The sequence below is a fragment of the Gobius niger genome, assembly GCF_951799975.1.
Source record: "Gobius niger genome assembly, chromosome: 14".
Lineage (NCBI taxonomy): Eukaryota > Metazoa > Chordata > Actinopteri > Gobiiformes > Gobiidae > Gobius > Gobius niger.
Genome location: NC_136865.1, coordinates 19338037 through 19364156, shown reverse-complemented (window position 1 = coordinate 19364156; position 26120 = coordinate 19338037). Strand labels below are relative to the sequence as shown.

Below are 26120 nucleotides of genomic sequence, written 5' to 3'. Positions count from 1 at the left end.
TGTTTGCGAGCCGCAAATGTCATAAAATTTGTATGAAAATGAAAATCATTACACAATCAGAGAGTATTGCTTATTGATACTGACTGAAGATCAACAACAAAATGCATATCAAAACATGTGTGCGATATTTCTTATATCTAATCAAAGTGCTGTACAGTCCTATCCCTGGACCTGCCCGTGTATATGAGCTAATATAACATTGCATATATGGATGTGATGCAATGAAATGCAACCATAAGGAGGCTGCCTCAGTGAAGCAGTTGCATGGTGATTTGACAGATCTTTTCTGGTTGATGGATATACACCCTTCCTGTCACAACCTGTAACATTATACAGTGTGGGTTAAGTGTTTTGCCAGAGGACACAACATCAGCGAGGTTCAAACCACCCATCCTCATGGCTAATTGAAAATCTTCTCCATGTTTTTGCATTGAGCTTGGAATTGTGAAAGGTTGTAAAGGGACTATACAGAGTTTAAAAATGTTCATTTTCCTCCCCCTCCATGTTCCAGCAATGTCCTAATGTGTAGAATGAGTCCAGACCTGTTCACCACATCTGCCTCTAAAATCCTGCACTGTCAAAAAGGTGTTAATTCGGGTCCGAAGTGCCGTCATGCACGAACTTAAAATAGAAGCTGCAGTTACGCGTAAGACCTGAGGTGGCAGTAGTGAGTATAAAATGACCAACTTGGATCTAGCCCCTTTCAATATTATCAAAACAATTAGTACGATCCTTGATTTGTTTATTTATTAGTTTATTTGATAAGTAATAAAAGTACACATTAAAGGCCCTTTAATCACGTGTCACGTTTCAGGGTCACTTTCACAAAAATGCTACAAAACTGCCCTGCAAGTTCATAAAATTGATCCAAAAGCTTTATAATTACATCTTCAGTGTTTTCCCCACAAATGTCTGAGTTTACAACTTACTTGAGGACAAAACAAATTTCACTCCATAACTATAGGGGAAAAAAAACAGGTAAAGCTCCTTTAAAGGGGCTCGATGCAAGTTGGTCATTTTTATACTCACTACTGCCACCTCAGGTCATATGTGTAACTGCAGCTTCTATATTAAGCTCGTGCATGACGGCAATTTGGACCCGAAGTAACAACTTTTTGAGAGACAGTGCAGGATTTTAGCTTTTAGTTTAGTTTTAGATTATAGTCCTTTTAATGAACAGTTCACATTAGTGAACATTTCTGTAAATGTGTCAGTATTAGGTGCAGAGCAAGTTTGCAACTGTTTCTTCAACTGGTCAAGGTGTATAATGCCAACAACACGTATAAAACAGCACATTTTAACGGTTGAGACACATGACACAGCATTTGTTCAAATGATACATTAAAAACATCTGAATGTTTTTTTGTGTGACTTGCACAAGAGAAAGGACTTGGGTGCACGGGTGATGATAAACTAATAGAGATTTTAATGCACATTTTCATTTTAGTCATTGTTTACATAAAGGTAATTGGAGTATATAATGTGCTAAGTACCTGGAGCTGAGTTGTTCTGCAGATCTTTTATCTTTTATGTACTTATTTATTTATTTATTTTTTAATGCTATGGACATTATTTCCCCCTGAAAATCTGTATTTCCGTGTTAACTTTAAATTTATACACCATGACATAGCATTTAAACTCTATAATGTAAATGGGATGGATTGTTTGGAGCTTTAAACCATGTAAAAGCATTTTCCCTCCTCAAAAACATGAAGTGGTATTTAGGCTCTTTTGCGCTTTTGTAATCCTGTTCTTCCTGCAGAAGCACTCAATCTGTATTTACCGGATTATTTTGCATAACGGGTACAATCTGAATGTATCATCCTCATTTTGCTCTCAGACTTCATCACGGCACCATGGATTTGTTTGCATGCTTTTGGCTAAAAATGGAGGCCAGTATATTGTTTTTGGTGCGTTTAATTCCCCCTGCCGCCTGCGGAGGGCGCCCCAACAAAACTCTTAGGAATACTGTCTCTTTTCCATATTGAGAAGTATTTCAAGACATAGTACATCAACCGTCAGTATTAGTCTATTAGCCCCAATTAAACAAATGTCCGCTTTAATTAATGAACATATAGACTTTGCCCAGACTTCATAACACGCAAGTCTGTGCTGGATTTCATTCTCTAGTTTTACTTTGTGGGTTTTTATAACCAACATTTTACCCAAACAAGTCTCCTAAGTATACAAAACGCATTTAACGGAGGAGACTGATGCTATCACTTGTGGCTATAATTGCCGCCATTGTTTCAAATGAAAAACTGTTGCACATCCTTAAGAAGCAATTAAAAGTAAAAATGGACCGACTTTTCCCTTTAAATCCACTGTGACCACAACAAGAGTAAACAGATTTATTATTTTGTATCTTGCGCGGCGGCGAGACTATCAATCATATGCACACATCCGTTTGAGAGCGTAATTAATCTCAAATCCCTCCATCGGCATCAAAACAGACCAGAACAAAGCCACGCGGTGTCTATCATTAGCGGAGGGAGAAAGGCGCGGCGTCGCCAAAGAAATCCAACAAAAAAGTAATATATATATATATATATATATATATATCCTACTGTTTTGCGCACAACAACAGCTTAACAAGATAGCATGGGAGATTTAACAAGCAGGTTACTCCTTCCTTTGCCTCGTGGCCCCGGTATATAAAAAAAACAACAATCCCGTTTCCATAGCGACGGGGCATTGTTACTGCACAATAGACTTTGGTAGCCGTCACCCCTCCTCAACTTTCCCGTCTGGGCTCCTCTGTCTTTCAAAAACCTGCTTTCATTCTTTTATCTTGACCCGAGCTTTTCACTTCTACTTCCTCTGTTAAATTTGTCAAAATATTACGTCTCTGCCAACATACTCCGACAACTTCCACCCATGGAGGCTCTGAGCGTTCCAGTAAACAGCACAAACAGATAAAAGGCAATTCATTTTCAACAGAGGGTGCACTTGAATATGACTTTTAGAAGGTAGCGGGACCATCATAGATGTTTTTCTCCAAGCTACTAATGGTGATTTAAAGGGATGCATTTGAGTTTGGTAAATTAAAGCAGAACTATGCCCCTATAGAGGTCAAAAGCGCCACTGCAGGTGTCGTAGCATGATGCGTTTTTTCTTTTACTCATTAATTGTCCATGAGAGTAAATACTACGCTGACAGAAAAGACAAAGGGAGAGAGGGATATTGTACATCCAGTTACACAATGGAGATATTTTTTGTCACTCAATCTTGGCTACAAACACTGTTTAAGTGGCGCTAGCCCACAGTTAGCTTTGCCTGTTAGCCTATTAGCTTCTTCGTCGGGATTCCATTAGTGTGTATTGCACCTTTGGGTCGGAGCAGGGAAAGTTGCAAGCGTGGTTTTCTGGCCAGAAACACCTGGGGGAAATAAAAGACCCCCCAAATCATCCCATCAACACTTGTATTACCCCCAGTGGGACTGCGACAAGGGTTTAAGGTAAACAAGTTAGTACTGCTTTCTGCCAATTTTTGCATCACTACTAGCCAAGTCCGCAGAAATTAGAACTCTATTTCCGTAAAGTGATCTAATTTACAATATCATCCTCTCATCAAAAACACACCTGGAGTTGTGTTTCAAGCCGTGAGCGCATCTTTGAGTAATCTTTAGATGTTCACTTGTGGCAATTCTTCGCATTCGCACTCCTGAACATATTCATATCCTACGTATCCAGAAAATGCTTGCCTCATCTCTCCATCTTTTGCTAAGCTTAAAGTTTTCATCGTGAAGCTGTATCTTCACTATAACCACACTAGCCGAGCATTCTGTTCTTTTTCTTCTTCTCTATCTCTTTATTGAAACAGCCCCCCAGCAAGAGGAGAGGAGGTGGGAGGGGCTTATAGGGCGATCGCGTGAAAACCAGGAATTGAAACCACTGGATATTTTGTTTCAGCTGCTTTAGACCAATATAGAATTTTCTAACCTTATAGTGACAAAGATTTGTTTGAGATTTTTACCAGATAACTGCAATAAACATAACACTCCCTGTTTAATAAATGTATAACACTCCTTCACACCAAGAGGAGGTAGTTGACGTGGCCCTTCTCTTTTGGAGGATGCAGTGTTCCTGGGACTGTGTTTCGGGCATCTCCCAACAGCCCTGAGGAAGACATAGAGGCTGTCACCTAAAGATCCTATTGTGTTCCCAGACCAAAAGATCTACCTCACCTCTCCTCATTATTAGGGGAGGAAGTGTTCAGGGGGAAGGAAAGTCTCCACAACTTTGCTTCGCCTGCTGCCCCTGTAAATTCAGCTTTAGCAACAGGAACAGCCAGTCCAGTGTTATTAATTGGCAGTTTCTAACAAATTTCCAAACAAAAAATGCTTTTGTTGTCTTATCTTGGTCTTTCCTTTTATCTTTTATCTTCACCTTTCCGTTCTCCTGCACACAATAATGCAGTATTTCTTGTTTTCCTCTGTGTGCCGATCTCCACCTATTGGCCTGTATACTTCATTATAGAGCTAAGAGGATTTGGAGCAGCGGTGTGTCCCTAGACCCAATTAACCCGCGGATTGTCGCCTTTCTCTCTTGTCACGGAGTTGTTGCACAAAATGAGGGACCTGTTTAAATAACTACCCAGCGACACACCATTTCCATGTTTGCAAATTGCTGGGTAAACCGTCCTGAGTGGCGGGAGGCGGCGCAGGGAAGGAGAGATTGTTTGTGAAGGTCAGCGAGACAACTGGGGACCCGGAGCTGTAATAGATCTGAACGATGTTTACGTTTGATGTGCAAAATCCAACCTGCTTCGGCGAGGCGCGGAAACAAAGAGAGACGGGGTCAAATGTAAAGCTTTCAGCTGAGTGATTATTACGGGCAGAGATTTATTATGAAGAGATTTCACAAACAAAACAACGAGATCCAACTCAAATGGTCCGTCTGCAATGACAAGTCGGTGTGAATTCATTGTGAGAAGAAACCGAAGTTTAAAAATGGTTTTGTAAGTTTAATAGTCCAAGTCAAGTCTTTGGTGTTCAAGTGCATTTTGATAGTAATTTGCAAGTGTTTTTGTTATTTTTAATTTTTTTATTAATAGATCCCTCTGTGGGCCATACAGGTTTTTAAAACTACTATGGGCATGTGGCCTTTCTGATTGTTCTGGCTCCTTATCACCCATCCCATATTTCTTGTTGTTGATTGGTTCTTACAACCTTTCCTTGTTCTTAGCAGTACTTTTATATAGTCCGTTTGAATTTGAAGTACTACCGCAAAAGAAAGTGCCACCGTTAGCCACTTCCTGTCTTACTAGAGAAGAGACTGTACCTGCTTAGCTGTGTCATAAGTTTATATTAAAAAAAAAAAAAGATTTATTTAACCTGTATATATTTAGTGCAAACTGCATAGAGTATTTTGTGTTGTTTAGAAAAGTAATCTCCCCCCCCCCAAAAAAAAAACGCTTTATCAGGCGTTAACATAGACGCTAATTAGCCGTTAGCTCGTGGCTAATGGTAGCTTGTTTACTTTTTCAGTGATGTTTATTTGTGTATTTAGTCCTAGCAAGTGATTTAGGGTCATGGCATTTTAATAGTCGTTGAAGGTTGTTTTATTCCATGTTGTTACATGTAGCTAATGCTCAAACACTCTGTGTCTGTTTACAGTTTAACCATTCATTCATCCAGTCAATAAAACACCCATTGAAGAGGAACTACGGTGTGGTAATTCTGTCGAATGATGGTTGTCTACCTGCCTAGGTAGTGCGAGGGCAGAATACTGATCATATACAGTATTAAGAATAACAATGTGTGTACACAAAAGAAATCCTTGGAAAAGCTCCTAAAAGGACTTAACAAACATGGAGTAGCTTCAAGGATCCCAACGTTTTGACGTAATAGATCGTTTTGATTGACTTTCACTTGGAGGGCAGAAACTGCGATGCACCGTTTACACAATGGCTGCATAACTACGAGCAGATACAATTTTGACAACTCCAGAAACAACACACTCTAGGAAAAAAATCACTCCAGATTTGCTTCCGTTGAGGAAAAGTACATGATTAAAAGCTATACAAAGTCAATTTAACATAATATGGCTTTTTATATTGAAGTATATGTTTTCATTCAATTTATCCAACACTGAGTACAAGAGGGTATAAGACTGTAATTACATCCACATATCCTTTAAGGTAGTATTACACTCTTTGTCTGGAGATGCTGGTCACCTTGTCTCTATAAATCCAATGCGTTTTACTGCCTTTGTCGATACTATTTATGACATGCTCTTTCAAACCTAATCTGTCAGCTTAATGAGTGTTTTGATCATGTGGCAGCTGACAGTTGCTCAGATGGGACAGTACACCCGGGACAGTAAAAGCATTTGGTCTGACCGGAGAGGGACACACACATGTCCATTTAAGGGCGTCCCGGGGCGGTGGAGGTATCAGGTGTGGGGCAGCTGTGAGGACAGGCTGGTTAATAAGCCTCTGTGGGTGAATTAATGACTCATGAAGCAGGCCCATATCTGTCTGAGGCTCATATCTTAGTACAATGGAACAAATAAATCGCTACGGTTTACAAGACAAACAAACATTATACACAACATTATTGCGGACGACTATTACAGTGAAAGCATTATAACCTCTTTGAACATGAAATTAACTTTTAGCATTATTTTCACTGTTTTACTATGTCTATGCAATCTGTTGTCCTGTTCCATGCGATTTCAAAAAGTAGTCAAACCATGCGTTATATTTTTAATTGAAGACTGATCTGAGGATTTCTTCTTCTTCTTCTTCTTCTTTTTCTTCTTCTTCTTCTTCTTCTTCTTCTTCTTCTTCTTCTTCTTCTTCTTCTATTTCTTCTTCTTCTTCTTCTTCTCCTCCTCCTCCTCCTCCTTCTTGCTCTTTTTTTTCTTCTTCTCCTTTTTCTTTCTCTTCTTTTTGCTCTTGTCATCTTCTCCTCCTCCTCCTCCTTCCTCTTCTTCTTGCTCTTCTTTTTCCTCTCCTCATCTTCTTTTTCTTCTTCTTCTTCCTCTTTCTTCTTCCTACTCTTTTCTTCTTCCTCTTCTTCTTCTCCTCCTTGCTCTTTTCTTCTTCCCCTTTTCTTTTTCTACTTCTTCTACCTCTTCTACTGGGCTTCTTCCTCCCCTTTTCTTCTCCTCCATCTTGCTCTTTTCTTCTTCCCCTCTTCCTCTTCTTCTTCTTCTTCTTCTTCTTCTTCTTCTTCTTCTTCTTCTACCTCTTCTTCTTCCTCCTCCTCCTCTTTTCTTCTTTCCCTCTCTTCTTCTCCCCCCCTTCTTCTTCTTCCCCTTGGGTGTCGCTGTCCGAAAAGTTCTGGAAACCTTGAACTAGTACGCCTTAAGTGTTAGCAGTGGCGTCTTCAGCAGAGATAAAATATTTTCCCGATATCGAGAAGGTCGGCGGTTCAATCCTATGATGAAAGCAAATAAAGTCTTCGTATTTATGTCCTGCAGCAGCAAAGCTTCAGCGTTTTACTTTCAAAACTAAACACAAATGATCGAGCGCGAGTGTAACATTTAAACTGACTGCTGCATGAATCCTTGCCACGATAATAGCCTGTTTGCCGGCGCTCGTGGGAGAAGTGGACGTTATTAGTCATATTAATGAGGCTGAGAAGAAGTGTAAATGACAAAATGTGGCGTTGAATCATAAAACGGATGCTCAAAACCATGCGACAAATGGAAATCTTTAAAAGTAGTTTAGAAAAGGTCTTAGAAACAACACTATAGCGCTACAATATATCTCTATGGGGGTAAGGCTGGAAATAATTATCAAATATTACACAGTTTTTATGGCTCTGGAGATTCATTTTAACTGATAGCATGCAGGTTTCATATCTTTCCTAACATGATAAAGATGACATTTTCTTGTAATGGCGAAATTACATATATTGGCTTGTTTTAACTGCCGCCACAATAACATTAAGTAATATAAAACTCATAGCTTTACAGAGAGGCTTGTTTTTAAAGTGCTCTGGGCTTGCCATGTCTTTGCTGTTTTAGTTGTGGATGGATGCAATTAACTTGTACACCCAGAAAGCCCATAATTAAAACAGATAGGTCCCACAGCAGAGTATATAAACAGCTAATGAGCTAATCGCCCCATTTTATGTTATTTAAAACCAGTGTCTTTGGAGGTTAATAACTACAAGTTTACCGTGTTGTCGGTGTAGTTACAAAATGATGAATTGCTTTAAGTTGGCGCCGTGAGGAGGCGAAATGCGTTATGGGGAAACTGGAGAGGCATTTACGACAGGAGGCGGTAACACATCAAGGATATTTTAAAATGCACATGAGAGACGAGAACTTGGTGTTAAAGGAACAGGCCACCATTTTTACATACTGAGATGTGTTCTTGCCTGAGCTGAGACAAGTTGATGTGTACCTGTCTGGTCTTTGTGCGTGCCCTCAGTCACACAAAACGACCAGGTGTGTTAGCATTTGGCCTCTCCCAATGTATTCCTATAGCTCCAAACGGGGGTGAAGTTGGTAGCTACCACGCTCTTCCGCAGGCACACACAAACACCAGAATAGGTATGTATCAACTCATCTACGCTCAGGTAAGAACATATCACAGTATGGAAGAACTGTGTGCCCTCAGTCACGCAAAAAGACCAGAGATGTTGTTAGCATTTGGCTCTCCCAGTATATTCCTATAACTCCAAACAGGGTGAAGTGAAAAGCCACCAAGCTCTTCCACGGGCACGCACAAAGACCAGACATGTACACATTAAGTTGTCTCAGCTCAAGTAAAAACATATGTCAGTATGGAAAAACGGTGGCCTGTTCCTTTAAAACAAGGAATAGAGGACTTCCTTTGCCAGTTTAAAGGTTGCTTTACGCTTCGACCTCAATTCCCCAAGTGCTAGGTTATACAGATGATGAAAAACATAATGGCATTCTTGGTAAAGGGCATGTTTTATGGCAAAATTACGAAAACCCTTGTTGTGAAAAGTTCTTTATGAGAAATTGATTGTTGTCATAGACTGGTAACAGCATACATCCTATAATATTGTTGGAGGCTTTTTGATGCCCCCACAGGCAAGTCTGCCATTCAAACTACATAGGAAGTAATATACTTTCTACGTGATCTAGCTGCCTCCCTATTGTCAAAGGATAAAATCAAATCGGTATTTGTCATATTGTGTCATGAAGGAAGGTTGTACAATGTAGTAACTTTGGCTCTCAGGCACTGTTTGTTCTGGCTGCATATCAGTGTGACGCACAACAGAGGTTATTTTCCCACTTGATATGAAAGCATAGCCAAACTTGAATGGTCAAACTAGCAACGTATCTTGAGTTCATGTTTCCGGGTCCTGCATTAAACTTCTTCTCACAAGATATCAGACTCCTGCCTATTTTCCATCTGTCTTCTCGAAATACCATTGAAGTTGAGAAGCACTGGGCGAAACCTTGGTGAAGATGCTGGGCTTTTTTTCCCCTCTTCTTTTGTTTACTGTATTGTTTTTTCTTTCTTTCTTCCTGTATTTTGGATTTGGCTGCCCATATTTTGCAGAAGCATGCAGTACATTCCATAGTGGGTTGGGTATCAGATATCAGGTATCAGACCAAAATGACAGTCGACCAAACCAAGACCAAGGTCAGAATGCAGAGTCCAATGCAGGCCCGCAATGTTTGTACACTGTGGTCACTACTGTGGGCACTACCTATCATCTTTGAACTGCACTCGAACCCTGTCGCCCCACATCAGTCACTTACACTTATATCTTGTTACCTCTGCCCCTCTCCATAACAGGACGACCCGTATGAAGTCATTCTCAGGGTGCAGGAGTCTTCGTCAGGGGCCCAGGTGCTGTGTGCGTCCCAGGCCTAATGAGCCACATGTGACCAGTTACAGAACGTCCCATCTGATGCAGCCACTCGCTTCATTACCACCCAATACATATTAATGTCCAGGGTCACATCTTATACATACAACATCCATATTCATAGCACACATGCAGGCTCGTCTATACCTCTTAATGGCACGGACATTAGGGGGTTACCACACCAGTTTTGTTTGGTTTCGGACTGGTTTTAGTATGACAGGCCACGCGCGAGCTTTTACTCATGCTCATTAGGTCACGGGTTGGCAAGTTAACTTGGTCATGGACGGATTTTTTATTCCCAAATGTAAAGATGGGGTTGGAGCTTTGTCTTGGTGGCTCAGACTTAAACTGGAAATTCTTTTTGAAGTAATAGTCTGGTTCACTGTGTAATTTCGCTGGATTTTTGTGGAGCGTATCAAAACTATACATTTTTGATACATACATTTGTACATTTATATGGGGAGTAAAAAACTTAGCTTGCCGGAAATTTACAAAATTTGGCAGGAAATTCCATTTGGTCGTTCCAATCAAAAAAGTCATTGAAACCCTTGTCATGTCTTTCATGGAGTTACCATAGCGATGACCAGAACTCCCTATTTACTCTAATGAAAAAAATATATAATTGCACAATGGAATTTTTTTCCTCATTACTTATACCATAAGGTTTCCAAAAATATATAGTTTTCATACTCTCCACGAAAATCCCACAACAGTGGAAATCTAAACATAGTGAACCGGACTGTAAGTGCATTTCCAGAAAGCTGCAAGTTTCTTTCTAAGATGTTGTTTTTCAAAGGAATTTTCAATATTTAGAGCCTTTTTGTGATAAACTTATCTTGGCAGACTGTGAGTGTATGCTGAGTTTCATGCTAAGTATTTTGTATGAGGAAAATGGTGTTTTTCTGTTTCCATCAACATTAGGCACTCAAAGCGCTTTACATCAAAGAACCAGGCACCCATTCATACTCTCATTCATGCAGGAGCGTGCATAGACAACGGAGGCAAGGTGGTGAAGTGTCCTGCCCAAGGACACAACGGCAGAGCGCACGGGATTTCTTACAGTTATAAGACGACCCGCTCTACCATTTAACCCCATTCAGTGGACACAATTGAACGACTTTCTTGCCTTTGTTGAGGCCAGGGTGCTTCACTTAAAGTACATAACTGTGTAAAGAAGATTGCCCTGTCAAACATGAGACAAACAAATTTAATGTGATTTTTTTTCCTATGTTGTGATTTTGTTATTTTGTTGTAATCATGTGTTTTACTTCAAAAATGACAGCGTTGCTTTATTCAATAACATTTTCTAAATCCCCTGAAGCTGCAATACCTTTAGGAGCTGTCCGGTGCTGAAACGCACTGCGGCCCAATGCATGAGCTGCAGTTCGACGTACACAGCCACAGGAGATCAACTCAAAACGGCAATACATTTTCATTTTGGGACATTTTTAAATAACACAGCTTTGTGCTTCTACTTCTTCCAAGCCTGCCGGGTAAATGCTCAACAATTTGTAATGATAACAGATGAGAGTATGGTAAAAGGGTAAGTCTATCCTTTTATGTCACCACTCTACAAAGCCCACAGTTTCCATCAAAGATACACAACCGTTTTCAAAAAGTTTTCTATATAGACAAATGCCTACGGTAAACATTCCTCTGAAGATCTCACTAATGTGCTTCCACAAAAGGCAGGGAGAAGTCACACGGATCAACTAAAAAGACTAACAATGCATTAGTTGGTGTTTAACTACAAAAACATTTTAGTTCAATAGTCGAGATAAAAGAAATAAAGATGGAAAAATCCCCAAACAAGGCTGGCCATTATCATCATTATCCCCAAACTCTCTCTCAGATCTTGAACCCTGACGACCTCTGTTTGTCTCATACATTTCTATTTGTTCTCGCCTGTATTCATGCCCCTCCCGCGCCGCTTTTTGTTTACAAATCTGATACCTCTTTATATGTAAAACCTTTTATTTGAATGGACTTTATTTAAAACCTTTTCATTTAAATAGGTTTTTAAAAACGCACACACACACGGGGATGGAAAGTCAACAAGGACCTGCTCTGGCTGTCTACACGCTGCCTACTCTATTATTATGGTAATGATGCATCGTCTCTCCACATGTCCCCGCAGATTGGCCGCGTCCGGATTCATTTCGCTGAGCTCAGCAGTGGGGCAGGTTAGCGGGACGAGGCGCCGAAAAGTGGACAATTTGAGCAGCGGAGGCAGAGATGGCGAGATGAACGGGTGCTTCCTGGTGGGTCATCGATCGAACAATCATCTCCCACTGGCCGCATCTCGCCATCCGCACACGGCTTTGACCTTCTCTGTAACATCACTGCCAAACCGCTCAGCTTTTGGTAAAATTAATGACAGGAGAGTAAAAGGGAGTCACATATTGTTGGTTGATGATTCCTTTCTTTATACATTTTACTCTTTTTTATTCTGTAGCGATGCCAAATTTGCACACAACAGAATAAATTGTCTCTGCTTCCATGTATCTCATTGGTCCCCGTAGGGAAATTTGTCCTCTGCATTTGACCCATTCTTTGATGCCGTTGGGGCAATACGTGAGGAACAGTGGGCATCTGCATTGCGCCTGGGTAGGCTAATGGTCAGAATCACTTGGCTGGATGACCTATTGTGCATGTTTTTAGCAGTAGGGGAAAACTGGAGCACCCAGAGCAAACCTTGCAGGCACCAGGAGAACATGCAAACTCGACACAGAAAGGCCCTGTCCAGCACAGGGATCGAACCAGCAACCTTCTTTGGCTGTGATGAACGTGCACTAAATGTACCAGATCAATATAGGCGTCCAAATCTTTGCCAGGAATTTGAAGAAGCTTTGAAAGAGAAAAACTGATTCACTGAAGAAAAAAACTGACCCGATTTTACTTGAACTTGTTTAGTGAATGACCATTCTTTTTGTTAAAGCAGTAACTCGTGCCCCTAGAGGTCATAAGCACCACTGCAGGTGTCGTAGCATGTTACGGTTTTTTACTCATGAATTGTCTGTGAGAGTAGATACTACGCTGACAGAAAAGACAAAGGGAGAGAGGGATATTGTACACCCATTTTCTTTACTCAAACTTGGCTGTAAACACTGCTAAAGTGGCGCTGGCCCGCAGTTAGCTTTGCCCATTAACCTGTTAGCTTCTTCTTCGTGATCCTTTTAGTGTGTATTGGTGCTCCGGGTCGGAGCAGGGAAAGCTGCAAGCGTTGTTTTTTACTGGCCAGAGACACCAGGGGGATGAAAGACCCCCCAATCATCCCATTAACACTTGAATTGAAACTACGGAAAGGATTTATTTAGGTAAACAAGTTACTTAGTACTGCTCTAGGTTCCTGCCCCTGACACAGTGAGAGCTTACCTGTCCCAAACCAGGTACACCATATTCATCTACCAATATAGCAAATGATGAACACGAAGAGGAAAATGCAAAAAAAAAAAAAATAGTTTATGCTCAGAGGGAAAACTGCACTGTCATCTTTGGAGAACTTGAATCACACACTGGGCCACTGCCTCGGAGCGACCGTGACTTAAAGAGAGCGGAGGACTCTAGACTAGTGCACTTATGTAAACAGAAACACACTCAAAGATTTATCAATGAAGAACAAAAATAGGACCTTGTGAATAGAGCTTGCATAAAAAAAGAACGTCACAGCATTACATCACTAACCCCGTCTGTGTGAATGGACAATCTGTCAGAGACTCTAATATGCTGTGCACGCCACTGTACAGTCAGACCCACTTAAAGAAAACAGAACAGAAGCATCTTGACATCAAACACAATGGACTGAGGCATTGGCTGGACCCACGCACACATGATCCTATTGGCCTGGGACAAGGGCTCATCTGCATAAAAGCTGCTCAATTGGCCGACTGCAGTGTGGAGGCATTGACCTGTGCTCAATGCCACAAGAACTTGCACTGGGGAGGTTGGTTTGATGGTTCACGGTGATCCAGGAAGATTAGACAAGAGAGATGCTGTTGTGTCGAAGATAATTAAGCCTTGGAACCTGTTATTTGCAGATGAATGAGAGCCGTCCTCTCCACAATAGTTTATAATCAGAGGTAATGCATAAAACATACCACAGGGACTTTACAATAGTGAAATCCACTTTAGCCCCTCACAGTATATTGTGTATCTACAAAAGACTTAGTTAATTATGAGTGAATTAGCTGTGAAATGCGCAGCGAAAAGTTAAGAAAGTTAAGATTGATCTTAGTTATATTTAGCTTGAAAACTGAAAAAAGTTGTATACAGGGTTTTTTAATGGTTAGGCCTATGCAGAATCATCTAACAAGTACAAGTACAACAACAACCAAAGAAAAAGAAGGTACAACTAGGGGTTGAATATGTTTAATGTTCTTCTTTCATACATAATCCAGTGAACAAAGTGGCTGGGAGAAAGTAGACCAATAAAAATCTCTGCAAAAAAATAAAAATAAAAAAAGAGAGAGAACATATTTATTTATCATTCATCTGTATTATTTCAGTGCAACTAACCCTAATCCTGCATGCTCACATTGTTCCCATTTGTCCTTCTAACATTAAACTCAGCGCGAGCGTGCCCTCGAACCAAACCAATTAAATTCCTCCCGGGCCATCGGCGCGCGTCGCTGCTGCTGGTCCCGCAAGACGATGCTCTCTTTTCTGATGAATAAAACGAGGCACTTCCTCCCCGCCTCTCTCTCTCCGCGGCGTGTGTGGCCTATAAAACCGCAACAGCTGATCCTGAGCGTCAGACAGACACGGAGGCACGAGGAGGAGAGCCAAGAGGCGCGAGACACACACAGATAGAAACGCCAGGACGCGTGGTTTCGTCTTCCTCGCGCTGTTTTTTTGAGCAATATCTACACGGGACTGTGATGACACCCACTGTATTGTTCTGAACGACGTCTTTGGGACGTTCTCAGCCAGTGTTCAACTTAACTTTTACGCTTCGGTTGTTCCTTTGCTCCAAAAAGTAACTGCATTCACTTGGGTCTGCTTTGGAATCTCTCGCTCTTTTTTTCTTTCTTTCTTTCTTTCTTTTTTTTTTTATCGGAATTTCTTCGGGAGCTGTCCGGTGCTGAAACGCGGAGCTGTCCATATCAGAGACACGCGTGGCTCAGGTCTCCACCGTTTTCTGCCGGATGTGCATGGGCAACACTCGCAGAGCAACTTATTCCTAGCGACTGACTTTCAATTCGGAGCCTTTCCCAGTGATGTCTTCCTTCTTCCGTGTCTGTTTCATGGGACTTTAGCAGTTTATTGCTTCAGACATTCTGATATAGCTGCGCTGCCTGTGTTGTGCGTGCGCGCGCGCTGACCGCCACTCTCTCACCATGCCTCGGTCTTTCTTGGTCAAGAAAGTCAAGTTGGACGATTTCTCCGCGAGTGAACTCGAGAGCTCGTACGGACACGGCCGGAGAGAGGAGCTAAGCCTGCGTTTCCATCACCACGATAAAGGTTAGTCAGCGGAGTCCCAGGGAGAAGTCATGTATGCGCGCATTTTACGCAGAGGATTTGCAGGGTCAACTCGAGGGCATGATATATAGTCTGGCGTATTGAGATTTCTCCTTACAGATTATGCCCAGTGACTTACAGAGAAGAGCTTAGACAGATCAAAGAAATGAAACCCAGCCTTAATCGCAACTCCAATTAAAAGAAAGTGTAGCCTATTAGTTACTCTTGTTTTGCCCGTCAGTGTCGGTCAAACGGGTCTTGTTTCCTAAAGGCACTGGTTTGTGATGGCTCAGCAGTTCTCAGCATCGACCCATGCACTGTAGGAGGAGATGACATCGGAGAGGAGTTTTGAATGGAAGCAAAACCTGCATGGCCTGTAATAGACTGGCCATGTGACTTCTGGGAACGTGCTTTTATCATTGCCTGGTCATAACCCAAACACTCCACTTTGCGTCTCACTCGTGTGAAAGGCGAGCATGGTTTTTCTTAGTGTAGGCATTTGGCTTTGGCTGCGTTGGTTTGTGAAAGCATTTGGAAAGTACACAGGATGAGGGACAGGCTGCTCCGAGGGGGAAACCACTCACTGAAGAAACCATGAAAATGCCTTCTCCCACAACAACCACATTATGTAATTCACGACAAAGACTGCTGAGTTAAGAGAAACACAACACCGAGCAGTCAGTTTGTGTTGAAGATGCGCAATGAAACATCACGCAGGTCATTAATTTCGCAACTAAGATAAATTATAGGTTGCTTTTTTGTGTGTAAATAGCTGCTTCAAGAGTAATTAGCCCTACATAGCTCAGGTCTGCTTGTATGTGTAAATATATAATACCTGATGTAGCCCTCTTCTGCTGCTGCTCCCTCTCATGAACGTATAGGTATTAGTCATCGTGGCAAGTTTCCTAAATCCGTCATCATGCTGTCTGTTTAGCTTTATTTAGACCCACCGTTGCCCTCTAGCGGCCGCCCTCGCCACGTCACCTCAGTGTAAACACAACCTGGTGACGTTCACATTGTACCAAGGTCAAATGCGAGATGCAGGGGGGAAAAAGAAGGAGAAGAAAAAAAAGAAAATCCCTGGTGCCTCAACAACAAGCGCCTGCACAGGACCAACAAGACAAGGCGCCGAGGCGGAGAGCATGCGGGGAGGGGGTTAGACACAGATCTGTCCATTTAGATTCAACAGGAGTTTGACTGGAGCTGCTTGTTGCACGTGTACATTTAGCAGCACGCGCGCCCGCCTCCATGCGCACGCACACACACGCAGGGCGCAGCGTTTCTGTCAAGTCGGCACATTTCCAGGCAGTTCTTGTGCAGCCGAGTGCACGCGGGGAAGATGCATGGGATGACCTAGTGTCACTGCCTCTAAAAAATCTAATCCTGATCCACTTTCCTCCACGCGTCGTATTTATAGCGTTCGCCGTTTCTTGTAATTGTGCTAGATTTGTGATTGTTGGAAGCAAGTGCCTCGCTGGAGTATTTAAATGTTTAATAAGCATTTATAGAGGCGTTTACAGCAGCTAACAGCCCTCGCCTCCAGTGTTTGCAAATGAATGTGCTAAGCTGTTGACAAAACAACAAGTGCAGGGACAACTTGTTGGAATTTCACATTATGTGTAAGAGTAATATCATTTGGCTCACAGTGACTTCCCCATTGACCTGGTGGACACGTTTCTCCTGACATGGACCAGGTCCCTTTGATTTGTATTTAGAATAGAATAGCATAGAATAGAACAACTTTATTGTCTACCATGCACAGTGATGGCAGAAATTTGCCTTTGGCTTGCTCATACATTCTAATACATTTGCCCAGCAATGTACATAATAAAATCAGTTCATTATAAGATCAATTCACTGCAGACACAGCAGCAGCAGGTACACTTCATTAAGGAAAGGAAAAAGGAACAGACTGGCTGAACGGCATTAATACAACTTATTCAGCTCCTTGATGGCAAAGGGAACAAAAGAATTCCTGTACACATTTTTCTTGGCACAAGGAAATCTGTATCTCTGCCCTGATGGAAGGAGCTCAAAGTGATGGGACAATGGGTGGCTATCGTCATCTGTGATCTTAATACAGACACGACACACTGCTTTACTATAATGCTGAGATAAACTGGTTTGTTCTTGGCCTGTTATTTTACTGCCCTGTTTAACAACTCTGCCAAGTTTAGCTTTGTTTTTGACAGTTAAATGACCAAACCAAGAGACTATGTTAAATATCAGTACGCTCTCAATTAAACATTGATACATTCGTAAACACATAGTGGGAGTAAATAGTGAGCGTTTTAATGATGGTTTTGCCTGTATTATTCTAACATACTAGAAATTGCCTTGAAATGATTTGGTTGGAGATTCTGTCGTTATAGGAAAGCCATGTTCCATCACTGTCAAATATCGACTCTTCACTTTGGGTTTCGGTGCTGGATTTTTACTGCAGCAAGGTCTTTTGTGGGATAGACCCTGCCGGGACAATAGACAAGGGCATGGCAGTTATAGACTACAAATTATTCACATTTAAAGACAGGCTCATTGACTTTAATGTAAATGCATTCCCCATCTGTTGCACGTTACTCTACAGCACAGTAAATAGGATGAATGCATTGTACCTAAAAGTGCCATTCTGCTTATGTTCATGGACATCGGGATTAATCAAGAAACCTAATATTACAAATGAATGTTATCCCTCGTTATCCTAGTTACATGCTATTTCCATCCTATTACCATGTTATTACCCCCTTATACACACACACACACACACACACCTCTTGTTGAACACAGCAACTGCTTCACAATAGGCTGCTGATGCCCAGTGAGCACATAAACATCGTTTGTTCTGCTACTTGATATTATAAAATCTGACAAATGAACGCCTGGCCTTTTCGGAAACTCCACTCTTGGCCTTATTCACTCGCTTATGCAAAACAACAGCTGAATATTCATGCTTTTCTTTTGCCTTGTTTTGGTCTCCCGCACCTCCGACTTCATTTCCTCCCCTTCCTCCGTCGCTGCTCGGCTTTAATTTAATTTAATTGCAAACATTAAATTAGCATGAGCGCCTTAGACGCGATCGTCAAACTTGCCTAACCGCAATCCCCCGAACTCCTCACAACGTGGCTTCTTCCTGTTTCTTCCCCCCGTCTGCTCGCTCCACGCCCTGCTCTCTCCTCTATGTCCTCATCGCATTATCGACCAACTTTTCTGAGAACTGCGTCATGAAATTGTATTACAGGCAACAGTATCTCCTGCTCGGGCTGTGTATAAATGCTATAGAGAGTGCTAATTGAAATGGAGAGGTATTGATCGCCATAGATCCACAAGGCTCCCCCCCCCCCCCCTCTCTCCCGACTCTCTCCTCTGCTATTGTCTGCGCGAGCCTGTTGACTGTAGGAGGCCAATGAAAATAATAATACAAAGAAATCATAACATGGAAACTAATAATTGAGCAGAGAGATGAGAGAGGAGGGAGCTGCGTAAACAAAAAAGTTCAGCGCAATTATGATGGTGAAAAGGAAAGATGGCTTTAAGATCTGTGAGGCTTTTTTCAGGCTTTATATAACATTTGAGATATAAGCTTTGGTATTTGATGATTCATAACTTATAATAAAGTATGTGCATGCTCTAATGAAAGAAACAAAGAAACGCCTAGGCTGTACATAGCTTGTACTGGCACAAAGGGCTGATGTAGTTTAAATGAGGCGAAAAACAACAGGTAGGCGCAACAGTTGGTTAGATCCATCCATTTTCTTCCACTTGTCCATTGAGTCGGGTCGTCCGAGCTGTCCATTTAACATTGCACCAGCCCCGTATGGCTCCTCCTGCACAGGTGGTGGGTCCACAGAAGGACGGCCTCATGGTTCTAACTGTTGGTCTCTCATAAGGGCCTTCTGAACCGCTTTTTGTCTGACCCGTAAACTAGGGGCACGAAGACCCCGACAACAGTGCTCAAACCCAACCGCCGTGTAATGTGGCGGCTCAAGGAAGGGTAGGTTAGAGCGTTTTTTTATTAATGTATTAGTTTCCTTTTTTAATATGGACATGGTAATAACATTGGACAAACCAGATGCATTGTTTTAAGTGTTGTAGTATTCTGTACATGTAGTTCTCAAACTTTTCATATTATGTTTCATCTCATCAAATAACTGACCTTGCAAGTACCACCAGGCCTAGATTAAGATCAAATTGCTCCAACTAGTGCTGCCTGTTGTTGAATCCTTGGGCAAGACACTTCACCCACTCTTAGGAAACGTTTAGATGGTCAATTAGAAGCTATGCAGAACCACAAAATATAAATCTTCAAACTTGGCTGTAAACACTGCTGAAGTGACACTAGCCCGCAGTTAGCTTTGCCCGTTAGCTTCTTCTTCGTGATTGCATTAGTGTGTATTGCGCCTCAGACCCGGAGGCAGGTAAGTTTCAAGCGTGGTTTTCTGGCCAGAACACTTGTGTTGCCCCCAGAGGGACTAGGAAAAGGCTTTATTGAGGTAAACACGTTACTTAGCGCTGCTGTAAAAGTACAAATACTCAAAGGAGCACAATACAGACAGCCTGTAAAGCAGGTTCATAGCAAGAAGTTGAAACTAAAGAGGATAGTTTCAATATTATTAAAAAAACAACAACATCTTTCTAATGATAAATTGCAGCATTTCATTGTGTTTTTGCTTTGTTTTTCAACACAGTACCCAACAAAATACCATTAAATCTGAGATTAGCCGATACTTTTCTTTTTTTCTGCACCTTAGAGTTTATTTTGAGTAAAAATTAAGGACTCAAGGGATACGTGAGACAAAATAGGTTTGTTATATAACTGTTATAAAGTTCTGCTTGGGCTGTGCTATTGTCACAATGGTTTCAGCTGTTCTTATAAATAAATGTCCCAGGATGATGTCCTCTGATTGGATGAGAAGGCGCAATGATGTCGTCTTGTCTTGTCCTTGACTATAGGTTATTCCATTGCAACACCAACTCAACACTTATTAGCTATATCTTATTCTTTTACCATTAAACGAAGAAACAAAAATGACATTGCCTCACTCAAAGCAGAACATAAACATGATACAGTTGGTCCGCCTTGCCTGTACGACTATAGCGACTGAGTAGATGGTCCGAGGGGCACATCAGTCGCTTCCATCAAACTATCCAAGGGCATCTGTGGGTACTCACATAGCTGATCACCACTGAGCACATAGTGAATGAAAATGACTCCAGGGTCTGAGTCCATGTGTTGTTGCAAAAGGTGTATGGATTATCAAAACACACCACCTCATGACATCAGCAGGTGGAGTGTTGTTTTGAGAAGGAGATAAACTGAATATGGAGAAGTACTCAAAACACAACCCTATGTTTCTTAAGGCACAGCATTTCTAACACATTTAAAATGATTTGTCAGAAAAGGCACTTTGAAAGAAATCAGAAAAGAGTGTGTTTGTGTAATGGAGTTGCGGTATATGGCAGGGCAGAGGGGCCTTGAGGTGAGCTGGTGTCGACCTGTCAGGAAAGCTTCCACGAATGACGAGTGAAGGCGCAAAAAAAAAAAAAAAGCTGCAAGTTACAAAATAAAGGTTTCCCACAGTGGCAAAGTGTCTACGCATATGCATTTATTTGAAACTGCTTTCTTTGCGCTTTTTGGAGGGGAGAGTCGATCCTTCAGGCGGGAACAAGGGACTAATCCTAAAGTACATTAAGAGTGGCATGTTCACATTAATATGCGGCTGGGTTTAAATGGTTGTGACGTTTAATTTTGGAAGAGCGAGGTGAGATGTAAAGACTTGCTCAGACTTGTTTGAAAAAAAAAGTGATATTTCTTTGTGTGAAATCAGTGCGTGTGTGTTATTAAACAGAATATCGCAGCTGCAGAACTAATGACATTGCCAACATTTTAGACGGTTTGAAAAATGCAGTCCAAATATAGCTACTGCCAATAATACCCTAGTCCTAGTAGCTTATGACTCCCTCCACAGGTGAAGGAAAGACTACACACAGCCATTTGGCATCTTATCCACAAAAACAGCCCTTGGACCTTCCCTTAACCTCTATGGAAAAAGCTCCATTTACAGTAAATGAGTTTTGTAGGTCTTAGCTTTCAAATGAGGCGTTACATTGGCCAATAGGCTGTGACCTTATTGATTTGGGTTAAGCTAAAGTGGAGAAAATGCACCCGTTTAAGGTAGGGTAAGAGGTTAAAAACATTGTCCTTATGTAATGTTTATGGTTTCATCTTTGGGAATTCAGGAACGTTTTGTCAAGCTTTGGCAAAAATGTAGTTATAAAACATTGACAAAACATTCCTCATCATTTGTTAGTCATATATATAAGCACAAAAATATTGTAATATCAGTTTTGCTACAAATAAACACCTTGTTTTGCCTTCAAGGGATTAGTTGTCCAGAGTGTTGTTGAAGAGCTTCGTGGTGCTAGGCTAATGCTACGCTAGCGCATGTCTATGGTAACTAGTAGCCTGCATTAAAAACAGTCTGACCCAAGCACAGTGCACCTGAGGCAAATCACTGATAACACCAGACTACCTATATAAATGTCTGTGTTGACTGAATAATTTTTTTAATATAACCATTTTGCATTTAAAAGAACTTATATTTGAGCAGCATTAGCTTCCTGGTTGTAAGCTACGCAGTGAGTGATCTGCTAGCTTACCGGATCTATATTCGTTTGTTTACCTGCGGCCGGCATTACTATACGTGGAATTCACAAAGGAGCTTTCTACAAATCAGATATGGCAACATTTAGAGGACTACCCCATGACTTGGAAGAGGTTTTTTAATGCAGGCTACTAGTTACCATAGACATGTGCTAGCCTAGCATCTCTCCAGATATCAACAACACTGGATAACTAGGAAATGAGGCCCTATGTCAAAAATCCTGAAATATCCCTTTAAAAGCGAATAGTCTGACCCAACAGTTTAACTACAAATTTGCTCTAGCTTCACCAAGTACTTTTACTTCAGTAATTATTTGGAACACTACTTGGTGGCACCCGCTTGAATAAAATATTTTCAAGTAACAGTACCCTTCCTTGAATATACTGTATATTTTGGCTAACTGTTCCCACTGCAAATTAGACTACTGAGGCATGTATGTAAGTTTAATGTCACAGTAAATAGATAAGAAGTGGACTGTGTGTGATATTTGTTTAGTTCTTAGCAGCAGATTTAGGATCTGTGAGACAAATGCCAGGCTGTAACAATGAAACAGAGCGCGGGAAAAAATCTATAAAAGAAACCTCTGAGAAGGAACAGCGTGAGCATTTGATCATCCGTATCCTTCTATTTTAGTTACTTCCTGTTGCCGAGCATCTAACCTTTTGTTTCTCGTCTCCCGATCAATTTGACATATCAATAACTGACCCTCCGCTCTCTCCGCAGGCTACGGCTATCTCAGCCCCTCTCCTTACGACGATGTGGTTGTGAACGACTCCACCGTCATCACCAAAGTCCCGTCTCCCGAGCACCCCACGCTGATCTACGGGCGCATCGACGACTCCTACAATGGGGACATCCACGGGGACTCGGACCAACCGGACAGCCCCAGATCCGAAGTGTCCTCGTCCGCCGGCGGCTACATCAACGGGGACGCGGCGGTCAGCGAGGGCTACACGGTCGACGCCTTCTTCATCATGGACGGGCGCTCGAGGAGGAAATCGGGCGGGAGCAGCAGGGGCGGGGCGGCGCAGAGGCACACGTGCAGCGAGTGCGGAAAAACGTACGCCACGTCCTCGAACCTCAGCCGGCACAAGCAGACGCACAGGAGCATCGACAGCAAGATGGCGAAGAAGTGCCCGACCTGCGGGAAGGTGTACGTGTCGATGCCCGCCATGGCGATGCACCTGCTGACCCACGACCTGAAGCACAAGTGCGACGTGTGCGGGAAGGCGTTCAGCCGGCCGTGGCTACTCCAGGGGCACATGCGGTCGCACACGGGCGAGAAACCGTTCGGGTGCGCCCACTGCGGGAAAGCCTTCGCCGACAGATCCAACCTCCGCGCCCACATGCAAACGCATTCGGCCTTCAAGCATTACAAGTGCAAAAGATGCGACAAAACCTTCGCCCTGAAGAGCTACCTAAACAAGCATTACGAATCCGCGTGCTTCAAAGGCGCGTTCTCTCCCCTCGATCCTAACGATTCTCTCGACGAATGACCAAACCGCCACTGAGATTTTTTTGGGGGAAAAAAAAAAAAAGCTGCATCCGCAGTGGCTTCTTCCTGCAAAACACAAAACAAAAAGCAAAGCAGGCAGTTTGAACCCGAGCGAGGATCACGAAGCAACAGAAAGACGAAAATAGATTAAAGATTTGTTTTGATCAATTGCTCCTTGGAAGTTCAGTGAAAACATCTGATGCCCGAATTGGATCGTCGTCTGTTTCCGCGATAAGACGCGTTGTCCTCTTTCGGAGATAACAAAAGCACAGCGAATCTCAGACACCTAGATCTATTTATGCTCGCGTTTTGACATTTTATTTCGGCCACAAGATAAACACTCAAAAGCACAAGTCCCCCATACACTCTGTCTTTTTGTGACAGGAAGATTGCAGCTGTTCAAAGTATGAAAACCTGCAGAGAGATTCGATAAACTTTACTTTAATCTGACTCGTTTTTTTCTAATGGACAAACCATCGTAATGTGGGAGACGGTGGAGTCGACGATTAGGACAATGATAAGTTAAACAAAGCACATATTTTTAAGCTCAAATTTACTTCCTGTTTCCACTGTTAACATGAACACAACCAACTGTAGAAATTGAAATCCCAATACGCAGTGGCAGCCGGTGAACACATATTTGTTGGACCTTGATGCCATTTAATTCATGCCAATTTGTTTCTGCCACCAATTTACAGCTCGATCATCGGTATTTTTAATGACAAACAAATCAGCCTGTTACTGATTTAATACAGGGAAGGCATCCAAAATGTCTCCTCAAACGGACATTTGCAAGTTACAGTATATTTGCCTCACACTGGTTTTAAGTTCTTATGCCTATTTATTTATTTATTTATTATCTGTGTGTGTGTGTGTGTATGTATGTATGTATGTATGTATGTATGTATTTATGTATGTATGTATGTATGTATTTATTTATTAACTGTATGCTGTTGTTTACATTTTTCACAGTTTTATGTTTTTGTACATGTTCAGATTTCCGCACCTTTTTCGTTGCTTACTTGGAATATGTTTTATTCAAATTATGAATATGCCAAAGCATTTGCCACTTTGTTATGACAGACTGAAAACTAGTTTTTGTTTACGTTTATGTGCCACTTTAAAATTAACAAATTGACTGCATGCAAAAATGACAATAGCCTAATTATGGAATCTATGCTAATTGTAAGTTGGTTAAAGGGATATTTCTTTTTGCCAAAACCTCTTTGGTCAATTTCAGAAAATGAGCAAGTTCATTATGATTTTTGGTGGTTATTTACAATAAGAGCAATAATGCATGATACTTTTTGGAAAGTCATAGCTTGTAAGAACAGCGGGTATCACTCTTGTCTGTAGTTATGAGGATCTTCAGGGAGTAAAGGCAAAACCAACTGAATAGTGTCGATATTGGCGGGTGGGTGCAGAGCTCTCAGTGTGTGAACACTGTACGTAGTCCCTCAAAGCTTTTTCTGATAATTTATTTTCTTATACTGTATTTACCCCAGTGTAAAGTTTCTAAACGTTTGCAGAAGTCGTGAGGGCTGTCCCACATTAACGAGGGCTCTTTTTTTGGGTCAGGGGAAGGGAGAACTTTTTGTAAATGGTTTATGCACTGCCTGCCTTGTATTATTACTAACATATTGTAGAGAGTAGATGGTATTATTGTAGGCCTCTGGTGCTGAAGCATGGACAAGAACAAGGAGGCAGACTGAGACAGTGAATGTGTCGACACTAACATGCTTTCTTTCAAAAATGCAACGTCATGCAGTTTTGCCGTCACTAATTAGCGGTTCAATCGCAACAGCAAAAAAATAGAGCAATGTGACTCAGCTTTTGTGTTTTGTAATTATGAAGCTTAATATTTTGCCAAGCAGCAGCGTCTGCAAAGTGACCCACAGGCTTTTTGAGTCATCAAATCCAGACGTCTTGATAAATCGGAGTCTAACCAAAAGTTCTTAAAAAGACATTGCTAACTTGTAACTACCTCCTGAAATATTTGCAACCCCCAAGCAAGTATGACCCGATTACCCCAAAAGTATTCGTGGAAATACCCCTAAATCCAAACAAAATCAACACCCAACTGAATGCAAACCAGGAAATGGCCCAACTAAAGTATTATGTGTATTTTGTAGACTTTGTAGAGAAGATCTTGGTCAGGACTATGACTGAATACAGGACTAAAGCGTAAATAAATTTGTGTCTAGTGAAAAATCCATATACATGATTTTCTGTCATGTGACTTTTGTTGTTATGCAGTACTGCGTGTAACAATATCTCTACTCAGGATGAATATGAAAGACAGTGGCATTTTAATGTACTTGTATTCATTGCTCAAGAAGATAAAACACGGCCCCAGAGATGCACGTTTATGTGAAGAAACCAGTGAGTCAGTGTTTAAGCTGCTAAAGATGTTAGCATGCTACCGGTTAGCATTTAGCACCTCAGCTCTGACCTCTCCAAGAGAAAGCCTTGAACCACACTCCAAACCTTGGATACAACATGTTACTGTAGTATTTCCTCAGTGTTCATAGATGTGAGCCACACATGTGTTTATCATTTTGAAGTCATTGACAGTTGACGTTTGCTAACCGGTAGCATGCTAGCGTCTTGAGCAGCTTAAACACTGACTAAGACTGACACTGTGCTGACATGACAAACTGTAAAAATGACAGAGAAAACTTTTGTGTTTTATCTTTGATGTGTTAAT

General features: G+C 41.7%; 1 protein-coding gene across 1 annotated transcript; it reads left to right on the top strand.

Annotated features, from left to right (window-relative positions):
- The first annotated feature begins 14348 nt into the window (after positions 1-14348).
- Positions 14349-25887, top strand: scrt1a (scratch family zinc finger 1a). Its single transcript, XM_079570713.1, has 2 exons — positions 14349-15262; positions 22642-25887. The coding sequence occupies exons 1-2, from the start codon at positions 15139-15141 to the stop codon at positions 23412-23414; spliced, it is 897 nt and encodes a 298-aa protein (XP_079426839.1). The 5' UTR covers positions 14349-15138; the 3' UTR covers positions 23415-25887.
- Positions 25888-26120: the final 233 nt, after the last annotated feature.

Coding starts and splice junctions, on each gene's coding strand:
- scrt1a (XM_079570713.1), top strand. CDS start 15,139: ATGCCTCGGTCTTTCTTGGTCAAGAAAGTCAAGTTGGACGATTTCTCC. Junction 15,263..22,641: donor TTTCCATCACCACGATAAAG/GTTAGTCAGCGG, acceptor CTCTCTCCGCAG/GCTACGGCTATCTCAGCCCC.